At 35.9% G+C, this 12,216-nt stretch overlaps 1 protein-coding gene across 2 annotated transcripts in view; it reads left to right on the forward strand.

The window, feature by feature from the left end:
• The window catches only part of LOC106872169 (uncharacterized), a 127,856-nt gene that overhangs the window by 89,448 nt on the left and 26,192 nt on the right, over positions 1–12,216 (forward strand). For both annotated transcript variants that reach the window (XM_014919053.3, XM_014919052.3), the window contains exon 6: positions 2,883–3,047. In XM_014919053.3, the coding sequence (XP_014774539.1) occupies positions 2,883–3,047 (165 nt within the window). The remainder of the gene's footprint in view (positions 1–2,882; positions 3,048–12,216) is intronic.

The raw sequence follows: 12,216 nt of genomic DNA on the forward strand, positions 1-12,216 counted from the left end.
AATTACTATGGTTATAATTTTTTTCTTACATATTTGTATTGTCCTTTGAAACACACGTATGTATTGAATCCTATTTTGTATTAAATCTAATTTTGATTCAACATCTTTTTCTCCTCCATTTTTCTATAATTGCTTTATGGTATTTTTATATCTATAACGATATTTTTCAACTATATATATATATATATATATATATATATATATATATATATATATATATATATATATATATATATATATATATATATTGAGAAAAAGGAGACAGATATTTGGATAATACTTTATTAGTGCTTTCATTCTTTACTGAGCTCTTCAAGACAAAAGTTAAAATTTTGGTTTTAATTTTTGTAATGAAGAGTTCAAAAGGGTTAATAAAGAATTATCCAAATTTCTGACTGCCTCCTTTTTCTCAATAAACAACGTCTGTACACTACTTCAAACACTTTCTCTCTCTCGCTCTCTCTCTCTCTCTCTCTCTCTCTCTCTCTCTCTCTCTCTCTCTCTCTCTCTCTATATATATATATATATATATATATATATATATATATATATATATATATATATATATATATATATACCAGCTCGGCTTTTAAGCTAGCTCCTGGGGAGAGTACTTTATTAGGCCTTGAGCCCAACAATGACACTTCATGCATTGAGTACATATTAAATTTTATCAAGCTTGAACAATATTTTTCATGCAATGAACAAATTTCATTAAAAGAATGATATAATTTATCGACTTGGAACTTATTGCAAAGCTGCATGATAAACAACAGTACCACTACCATCACCACTACATCTGCCATACACACACCATTCAGACATCTGACGCCACCACCATCAATATCATTGACTTCGCCACTTTCCCCTCCACCACAATCACCACTGTCTTTCACATCATTTGCTCTCACCGTCATTCCTGAACGCCTCCGCTACCACCAGCACCTTCATCACCTCCACCTCTATCACAACTACAGCTCATACTATTACTGTCACCCATTACCATCACAGAAAGGCTAAATGTGTGTGTAAAAGAATTGTGTTCAGTATGTTCAATATTCAGTTTCTCTTTCTCTCACGTACCCACACTTTCTCTCTTTAATTATTACTTCCACTGCCACCTTCAATACTACTACATTTAATAAAAACATCATCAACTCTCCCTTAATTTCTTTGTCTCTCTTTCTCTCCCTCTCTTCTTCTTTCTCTCTCTTTCTCTCTCTCTCTCTCTCTCTCCCTCTCTCTGTCTTCGCCACCTCCCACACTGTCTCTATGCCTACTATTACCTTCACCCCAACATGAGCAATAGTAGGAGTGTCCATGAATAGTGAGAGGGGGGGTGAAGTGTGACACACTGACACACAGAAATTAGTTTTTGCATTTATTATATTACATATATATATATATATATATATATATATATATATATATGTATGTATGTATGTATGTATGTATACACACACACACACACACACACACACACACACACACACATACAAGTATATCTATATGCATGTATGTATACAGTTATATAGTAGCATGAAAGTATAAAAGGTGTACAGTCTATTACAGCTGTTTGAAGAATAGATGTGATTATAGTGCAAAGATAAGCTATCCATATAGTACACCTTCACAACGATTAATCACGCACGTACATTAAATATGTCATATTAATAATGTTTACATTATTTAAGCTGCTTCAAACATAAATTCTAATATAAATATGTGTATATTTACTTATCCATATATTTTGTTTTATTCTTTCTTTTTTGTACCTAATTTTCTTCTCCCTCTTCTTCTCGATGTTCATCTCTATCTCAATGTATTTAAACTGGTAACGGCTTTCTGACTAACATAGCGCAACATTCCTGATGATTTGGATAGACATACCACTTAAATTTATCTAAATTAATTAAATTCAATTTAATTGCGTATCATAGTTATGTAATTATACATTTCGCGATGTTTATCTTAATGAAACAGCAACTGAGCACAATAATATTATGAACTCTACGTGCAATTTATGCTTTTCTGCTTCTATACTAGATAGATAGATAGATAGATAGATAGATAGATAGATAGATAGATAGATAGATAGATAGACAGACAGACAGGCAGGCAGGCAGGCAGGCAGGCAGGCAGGCAGATAGATAGATAGATAGATAGATAGATAGATAGATAGATAGATAGATAGCTACCAGCGTACACATGGATGCACACATACACACACATTCACACATACATATATATCCATGTTTTGGGGGCCAAGATACGGGTCTCTTCACATGTCCAGTCTATGAATAAAGTAATAATTCGTGTTACTTAGCATGATTTCGTTGTTTCATTACTATAAGGACTTGCACAAAAGTATTTCTTTGCATTTATCCAATGTTTTTTACGAGGCTTGTATTCCTTATTTAGGATTCGACTTACATACATACAAGCATGTATGTAGGTCAGCTGATAGGTATTTGGATAGATAAGAAGGTATATATATTTGGGAATATTATTATACCCTTCATTAAGGTGGCAAGCTGTCAGAATCGCTAGCACGCTGGACGAAATGCTTAGCAGTATTTCGTCCGTCACTACGTCCTGAGTTCAAATTCTGACACGGTCGACTTTGCCTTTCATCTTTTCGGGGTCGATAAATTAAGTACCAGTTGAACACTGGGCTCGATGTAATCAACTCATCCCCAAGCTGCCCTTGTAGCAAAAATTCAAAATAATTATTACTCTCTTTGTATGTATGTGTGTGTTTGTGTATGTACTTTTCATTTATTTGAATACAGCTGTATGTCATGCATCAACATATACGTCTACGCGATGCACGCGCGAGTGTATTTGTGTACGGATACGTACAAATTTCATTTCAATTTCAGCGCTGACAACTGATGATGTCCACAGCAAACCTGCGCTTCCGTGGATAGACACGTGTCCGGAAACAATTGAGAAGAAAACAACTCAAATTCAGACAACTGATAAAATCAAAACAACATCAGAAATAAATAAAGACGAAATTGCCAAAAGCGATGTCAGTAATAAAGGTGAGATGATTCAACTTGTATAATTAATACAGTATAACGATAACAGAATGTTAATGCGATTAATTTTTCAGATTATTGTCTCTAGTGATTGTAAATGTCTAAGCACATGCATGGTTGTGTGGTTAGGAAGCTCGCTTTGAAAACACACTAATTCAAGCTCAGTCCAACTGTGTGTTACATTGGGCAAGAGTCTTCTGCAATAGTTTCGACCGACCAATGCCTTGTGAGTGAATTTTGTAGACGGAAACAACTGTGGAAATCCGTTTTTCACACACACAAACACACATCTGTGTGTATATATGTATGTGTCTTTGTCCTTGAGTTTGTGTTTGTACACACCTCACTGTTTGGCAACCGGTGTTAGTTTGTTTACGTTCCTATAAGGTATTAGTTCAGCAAAAGAGACCAATAGAATAAGTAACAAACTTTAAAAATAAGTACTGGGATCGATTTGTTCTAAATCCTTGAAATGAGTGCCTCAGCATGCCGCATTTCAATGACTGAAGCAAGAAAAAGATAAGCACAGACGCGCGTACACACACACACACACACACATACATATGCAGATATATATATATATATATATATATATATATATATATATATATATATATATATATGGTGGTTGTCTGCTCCTTATGCAGAGCTTGACTACCTTCTGTACCTACACCTTAGTACCATCATGGCATCTGATGTGGCTTTTTAACCCAGACAATGTTCTGAAATGACACCCACATAGATTGCACCTCCAATTTGGACCACCAAGAGCTGCAGATAAGTTCTGCTCTTTGTGGATCTTAAAATGTCTCTTGAGGCCTTCGTTGGATTTGCAAACCTTCTGGCATACACGGCATTCAAAGGTGTGCACAGACATATAGGCAGAATAGTTGGTGGAGGTTTGTTTTCCATGCGTTCGCAGATGAGATTTGAGGCCAGCAAAAGACAGGCATGGTCTGTCACAGACTGTGCACACAAAAAGGTCATTGTCATTCACCTCGATCGTTACATTCTTCTTTAGATCTCTTTTGAGTGTTACTTGTGTCATCTTGGCCTCTTCAAACGCTTTCATTCCATTCCACACTTTTGTTCGCCATCCAACTCGATCTGAAGCGAGGGTTTCTATTTCTTCTGGAACCATTTCAAGTGACTTGATAGTAGTCCTTATGCCATCCTTAAACTTTCTTTTTTAAGTTTACGCCGATATTTTTCCTCTCTGCAAGCTCATCATAAAACAGCTGTTTCGGCATGCATTCATCTGCCATTCGAACAATATGGCCACACCATCTCAACTGGTTCCTCAAAATCATAGCTTTAATTGAGGTGATGCCTGCAGAATCAAGGACATCTGTGTTTGGAGTAAAAGAACTCCATTTAATTTTTTTAATGCGATGAAGACATTTTTGGTGGAATTTTTCTAACAATTTAAAATGCTTTTCATAATAAGTCCAAGTTTCACAGGAATACAACAGAGATGGTAAGACAAATGATTTGTAAAGAGCCAGCTTTGTATTCTTATTTATATGTCGCTGGCAGCAAACACATGACTCCAAGCCATCAAATGCTTTTGCCCCCCTTTGAATTCGCAGCTGTATTTCTGTATCAAGATTTCCATCATTTTGAACAGAGCTTTCAGACGAACGAATCGACAACCTCAAGTAACTTACCCTTTACAAAAATTTTAGTGGAGTTACAAACAGCACCACACGCAGGTTGATGCATTACAACTGTTTCTTTTTTTCAAGTTGATGGTCAAGCCAAAATCATCACAAACCGAGTCAAATGCAGATACAAGAGACTGCAGACCTGTTTCAGAATGATTAACAAGATCGCAATCGTCAGCATACAAAAGTTCCCTAATGAAGGAATGAAAACCTTCGTTTTGAATTTCAGTCTGGACAGGTTAAAAACATTCTCTGTTGTTTGATATTCTATGTAAATACTCTCCTCAGAGTTCTGAAAAGCATATGACAACACAACAGCAAAGTATATTGCAAAGAGGGTGAGTGCATCAAGGTCTCCTTGGTTTATTCCATTTTCCACAGCAATAGATTCAGAGAGCCTACCACCAAAGTTAACTCTAGCTTTCATATCTTGATGCAAAGCCCTAATCATGTTTACAAATTTTTCTGGGCAACCTATTTTCCTTAGAACTAGCCACAGAGCATTCAGATTAACAGTATCGAATACTTTGCTCAGATCAACAAATCAATGGTATAGGGTACGATTCTGTTCAATGCACTTCTCTTGTAACTGTCTGACAGTAAAGATACAATCAGCTGTGCTCCTGGAGGAACGAAAACCACACTGAGACCCAGACCCGATTTATACAAGGAGACTAAAATGGCATCAAACCAACTTCAGGCACTTTCTCAATTCTCCGACAGTGACAAATTAATATATTTAAGAGTTCCAACATTTTTTCACCCTCGTATTTCAAGACTTCTGCACAGATTCCATCAGACCCTGGAGACTTATTGCGATTTTCGCCCCGATTTATACAAGGAGACTAAAATGGCATCAATCAAGTCTTGAGGTACTTTCTCAGTTCTCCAACAGTGACAAATTAATATATTTAAGAGTTCAAACATATTTCAAGACTTTTGCACAGATTCCATCAGACCCTGGAGACTTATTGTTATTCAGCTTATTCACAGCTAAATAAATGTCACTTAGAGTTAGTTCAAATGCCATCTTTTCTATAACTGGAAGGTGTTCAATTTTTCTATCGTCACATGTCAACGGATGATAGTCTATTCAGAAGTGCGGAAAAATGTTCTACCCAACGCTTATGAATAGAAGCGGTGTCAATCAGAAGAAAACGTTCATTTGCTGTTCTCATTGGAGCTATTGAAGAAGATTTGGGGCCATATACCTCCTTAACATAAGAGTACAAACCCTTGGCATCATTTCTATTAGCTGCTTCTTGTGCCTCTTTTGCTCATTCCACCATTCCTGTTTAATTTTCCTTAGAGCCGTCTGCACTTTCCTTTTCAGCTTTCTGTAAGCTTCGTTTGAACCGGGGTTCAAGGACTGAGAAAGAAGTGTACTGCCTAAGTTTTGTTTTTCTAAAAGTAGATTATGAATTCCTGCTGATCTCTCTGAGAACCAGTCACTGGACTTATGTGATTTAAATCCCACTGACGAACTTGCAGCCTGAAATACTATTGTTTTGAAATCTTCCCATAGATTGTTTGTGTCAAGATTGATACTTTCTATAGCATCGTGGAATCTTTGCAAGTTGCTTGATAATTTAAAGTTTACAACATTTAACTTTTTGGGTACCTTAGGACCAGACTGTTGATTTTTAGGCATTATCGAAAAATCTATTTTTCCACGCACTAGATGATGGTCCGTCCAACTTTCTGCTCCTCTCATGGCCCGAACGCTAGAAACGTCTCTCATATCACATTTTCTGATCAGAATATAATCTACGGGATGCAAGTACTTAGATCTTGGGTGCATCCAGGTGGTTTTATATTTGTATTTCTGCTTAAACAGAATATTGGTAACAACCAGATTATTCTCAGTACAAAATGTCAAAAGAGCTACTCCATTTTTATTGCATTTTCCAATCCCATGTCGACCAAAAATAGGTCATGAAACATACTCCTTTCCAACTCTTGCATTGAAATCTCCCAATATGACCAGTTTGTCAGAAATTGGTAGTGCTATATCATCATAAAACTGTCCTACAGTTTCATCAGAATGGAACATTGTTGGTGCATAAACACTGACAACGGTAAGAAACCTACCTTTTGTCAGTTTAATACGACATGACATGATCCGCTCAGATATACCACTTGGAAGCTCCGCAATGGAGGATACTAATGTATTCTTGAGAGCAAATTCAACACCATATTCTCTACGCTGACCCTTGGGTAGGCCTCTCCAAAAGATAGTATATCCATAAGTAGGTTCCTATATATGTATATATATATATATATATATATATATATATATATATATATATATATATATTAAGGGATCAGCAACAATTGCTTCACCACATACCGAAATTCAGAAATAGCAGTTAAAGTGCTAAAACTCCAACAGATAGTAATACTATATATATATATATATATATATATATATATATATATATATATATATATTTGCAAGATTCTTGATGTGAATTCGTGTGTTGAAACAGATATTGTTGTATTTGGGGATGGTCATATTGCCACTTTACCCAATAAAAACACACGCACTATATATTTGGTGTTCACTTGCTTTTATATTAATTAGATTTCGGATAGAGTTCTTTCGTCATACTTCTGTGACCTCATCAGTGGTCTTTTGCTTTCTTTCTTTTTTGTGTGTCTCTCCTCACTAAAGATCTGCCATTTTGTATTCCTATTGTATGTGTCTTTATTTGCGCATGCGTATATCCCTGTGTGTGTCTATGTTAAGTACTACTACTACTACTAAGGTGGTGAGTAGGCAGAATCGTTAGCACGCCGGGCGAAATGCTTAGCGTATCTTGTCTCCCGCTACCTTCTAAGTTCAAATTCTGCAGAGGTCGACTTTGCCATTCATCCTTTCGGGGTCGAGGAAATAAGTACCAGTTAAGTGCTGGGGTCGATGTAATTGACTAGCCCCTTCCCCCAAAATTTTCAAGACTTTGTGCCTCGAGTAGAAATAATTATTACGATTACTATTACATAAGGCAGTGAGCTGGCAGAATCGTTAGCACGTTGAACGAAATGCTTAGCGGTATTTCGCCCATCGCTACGTTCTGAATTCAAATTTATCATTCGGGATCGATAAATTAGGTACCAGTTGCATAGTGGGGTCGATCTAATTGACTGGACCCCACCTCCCAAAATTTCAGGCCTTGTGTCTATAGTAGAAAGGATTATTATTATTATTATTATTATGGAATTAAAAGCTCAGGTTCGGTCTTATTCCTGCAAGGAATTATGTGGATAGCAGGTTACTGCTTGTAACCTTAGGTATCCACAAATTTTCAGCAGTCTTTCAAGTGTTTAGAACTCTCCTGATAATCCTTACTGTCCCTAAGCGACTAACTTTTTGTATGAGCCCTACCATGCATTCTATTTCAATCTCTTTCAGCTATTTATCTATATCTTGACTTACTGTTCCCAACATACCAATTATTATAGGCACGACTTTTACTGTTCGCATGCTTCAAATTCTTCCTATTTCAAACTTTAAGGGATCGTATTTTTTTTTCTTCCCCTTTCTTTACGATTTTGGATTCAAACGGGTATGATGGGTCGATAAAGTAAGCAACTTTGCTTTTCCTTATCTACAATCGTTATATCCAGTCTATTATTTTCTAACTTCTTGTCTGTTTGAATAGGAAAGTCCCACAAAATCTTATATTTCTCCAACTCCAGTACTCTTTCGATTTGGTCATTATATCATGTGATTCCAGCTTCAAATCCCCATTTCTGGCACAATTTCCAGTGTAAAACTTTTGCAATCTGATCATGCCTCCATTTCTTATATTCTTCCTGTGCCAACTTGGAGCATTCTGTCACAATGTGTGCGACCGTCTCGTTCCAAGTTCCACACGTTAACATTTTCCTGATACATTCTCTCCATATATTATTTACATTTGACGGATATTTGTTTTCATTTTGTTTGTTGTTAACACAACATCCATTCATGAATTTATTTATTTATTTATTTATTTATTATTATTGAGTGAGAGAGCAGTGCATGCCATCAAAGTGACACTGGGGTAAAATATACGAAGCCCAGTATACCCATCACGACTACCCGTCTGATAAGGGTACACCAGGCACATGCATCACAACTATGGTTGTCTCATCACAGCATGGTAATCTCATATCAAGATAAACGGCGCATGACCTCGCAGGTGGGGCCCAGTTAGAATTTTCTTCATGTCAAGTAGCCCATCCCGCTCAAAAGGTCCCTGAATAAGGTTTGTTTAAGGATGTTGAGCAAAACACCCATGTTTCCAAAGGTGAATTATTCAAACCCCAAAGAATCCCTCTCAATACATGGCTATGATGCTCCCCCACTACTTCTGCTCGTGATTAGAGATGCATATATCGTCAGCCACCAAAGGACATACTCAACTGGTTAAGGTCAAACAACTGACAAGCAAATCTGCGGTATTGAGCAGAATATTTACTGTAGCCCATCTTTTTATACCAAGACAAAACAGTGTACATGATAACACTTCCAATCAGTTAAGATCAGAAGCCAAGAGATCCACTGTCTGGTATTGCATCAGGGCATTTATTATTATTACTATTATTACTATTATTATTATTATTATTATTATTATTATTTTATTTCCATGTATTGCTGAGCGTCTTCCCGACACCCAGGGCAAAGAAAATTACTGTATAAATGGTAGGCCATTAAAATAAAAACACCAGATTGCTCATTTACAAAGTCAATTTATTTGATAGAAAAAAAAGGAAGAAGAAAGAATGAAAAAAAGAAAAAAGGAAAAAGGAAAAAATAAAACAGAAAAATGGAAAGAAAATTCACAGTGTTACGTACCAGTTAAAACAATCTTTTGCACTTCTTGCATGAACTTCAATTCCTTTTTTTATAATTCCTAGCACAAGTACAATCACTGGTATTGTAATCGTCTTGAGATGCCATATTCTTTCGATTTCAATTAGCAAATTTTTATATTTTCTGAGCTTGTCATATTCTTTTGCCGAGATATTATGATCGCAAGAAATATTCATGTCGATCAATGAACAGACTTTATTGTTTTGGTCTTTCACAACAATATCCGGTTTATAAGTTTTGATGGTTCTGTCTGTGTGTAATCGAAAGTCCCAAAGAAACGTTACATTTTCTCCCTCAGTTACAACCTCAGGGTGGTACTTACACCATCTGTCAGCAGTTTTGATTTTATAATGCCGACTTATTAACCAGTGTAGATATTGGCCACCGTTGTCATGTCTTGATTTACACTCTACTAGTGGGACCCGTGGCACTACGATTCTTTGTGCATACGTCAACACATTGTCACACAGTAAAAAATGGTTGGCATTTGTGTTGTGCATATTTTTATTTCCTTTAGCCTTCAGTGTTTCTTTCTTTCTAATAATGAATTTATCGTTCTCCGATTTTAATTTTATGTCTGGTAACGCAACTGGCAGTTCACGAATGACGTCACACAAAACATTTTTAATTTCGTTTTCCGCTCGCAAAGCGGCAATCACAGTATCTTCAAATAGTTCCGTGTTTTTTTTTTAATCAGTTTTGATAGACAATCCGCATGGCCTAATTTCTTGGATAGTATGTACTCCATCTTGAAATCGTAGTTTAATAATATCGTAACCCAGCGTTGCAACCTATTAGCAATATAGGTAGGAATTACTTTTTTTGACCCAAACATCGATAATGATGATCGTTGATCAGTCTGTAGCCAAAAACTTTCACCGTGCAAAAATCTGTGAAATTTTTTCACGGCAAAAATGATCGCTAGAGCTTCATTTCCGATTTGACTATAAGTTTTCTCTGTTGATATCAGAGAACGTGAGGCATGAACCACCACCTTCATGGAGCCATCTTTATATTTATGTAACATTACTATTCCTACACCGTACTCAGAAGTGTCTGAAGCTACAACAATCTCCGCTGCAGGATCAAAGTAAGCTAATAACAAATCAGATATTAATATATTTTTAAATGTCATCAAACGCCTTTTGGCAATTTTCTGACCAATGCCATTTCATATCTTTTTTCAGCAAATTATTCAGTGGAGCCCTAACCTTATGCATATTTGGAATATAATTTTGGTAATAATTTGCCAGTCCTAAAAATGCTTGTAATGCTATATTATTCGGATGAGGCATATTTTTTATTGTGTCTGCCCTCGACGGGTCAGGTCGTCGTCCATTTCTGTCAATGACTTGTTCTAAATATCTTATTTCCAGTAAGAAAATGCATACTTTTCTTCACTGAAGCCGTCATCCTTAATTTTTTCAAATACATATTTTACGTGCTCGACGTGCTGATCCCAGTATATCATCCAGATATGGAATTGCGAATTCACAGTCCGCTAACATTGCATCCATAATCTGTTGAAAAATTGCTGGTGCGACTTTTAAACCAAGTGGTTACCTGTTGTACTTATACAGTCCTTTATATATGTTAACTGTTAAGTATTTCGAGCATTCATCGTCTACTCTAATTTGTAGGTACGCGTCCGAGAGATCCAATTTGGAAAATATCTTTCCATCGCTTATTTTCGCAAAAATATCCTCCGGAGTAGGTAGCGGATAGAGGCACATTCATTTAAACTAGTGGAAAAAATCAATGCACACTCTGAGTTTATTATTTTTTATCTTAATATACTCAGTTGGTGCTGCTCATTTAGAATATTCCACTTTTTGGATTATTCCAATTTTTTCTAGTCTCTCTAGCTCTTCCTGACTTGCTTCATCGCTGCGAAGGGAACCATTCGTTTTGGTTTATATACTGGTATGGCGTTTTACTTTATTTGAAAACACACCTTTGTCTTGGTACATAGACCTAATTTATCGGACAGAACTTCAGGAAAAATATTTTTTATTTCAATTCGTCTGACGACTTGTTTTTTACTGGAGGAAAAAAAAAACATTTATATTTTTAAAGAACAGTACCGAACAAGTTTGTTGCATTGTTTAACACAAAAACTTTTGCTTTCAAGGTTTTACTCCGAAATGTAACCTTTTTTTACTGATACACCTTTCGTAATTTTTAAAGTTTCCATTAATGTAGGCTTTCTTATTTTTTCCATGTGTTAGTGTTAATAATTGTAATATCACTGTCTGTATCTAGCTGTAGCTTCACTTACATATTAATTATTTTTATGTACACAAACATGCTTTTGTGAGGCTCGCCTAGACTTTCTGTTGAGACAACCTTTCCCGAATTTTTTTCGTTCGACCTTTCTTTTTCTGCTCTGCAATGTGAGCTTTTACATCCAATTCTTTTACTAAATTCCAACACCCCCAGCGTGTATTGAATACGGAAGTTCTCTCACTGAATATTTTCGATAAATTTCACGTTTTTTTTTGTTTTTTTTTTGCTTTTTTTTTTTTTAGGAGAATGTAGTTACAGTATTTTTCGTGCTCTGAAGGGGATAATTTTTTTCAAAAGTAGTCGTACCTTTTCATTGTCTGTCCAATTTTTGCATTCCTTCGAAGATTTCTTCATATCTTCGGGA

This window comes from Octopus bimaculoides, chromosome 5, assembly GCF_046866305.1.
Source record: "Octopus bimaculoides isolate indiv1 chromosome 5, ASM4686630v1, whole genome shotgun sequence".
Taxonomy (NCBI): domain Eukaryota; kingdom Metazoa; phylum Mollusca; class Cephalopoda; order Octopoda; family Octopodidae; genus Octopus; species Octopus bimaculoides.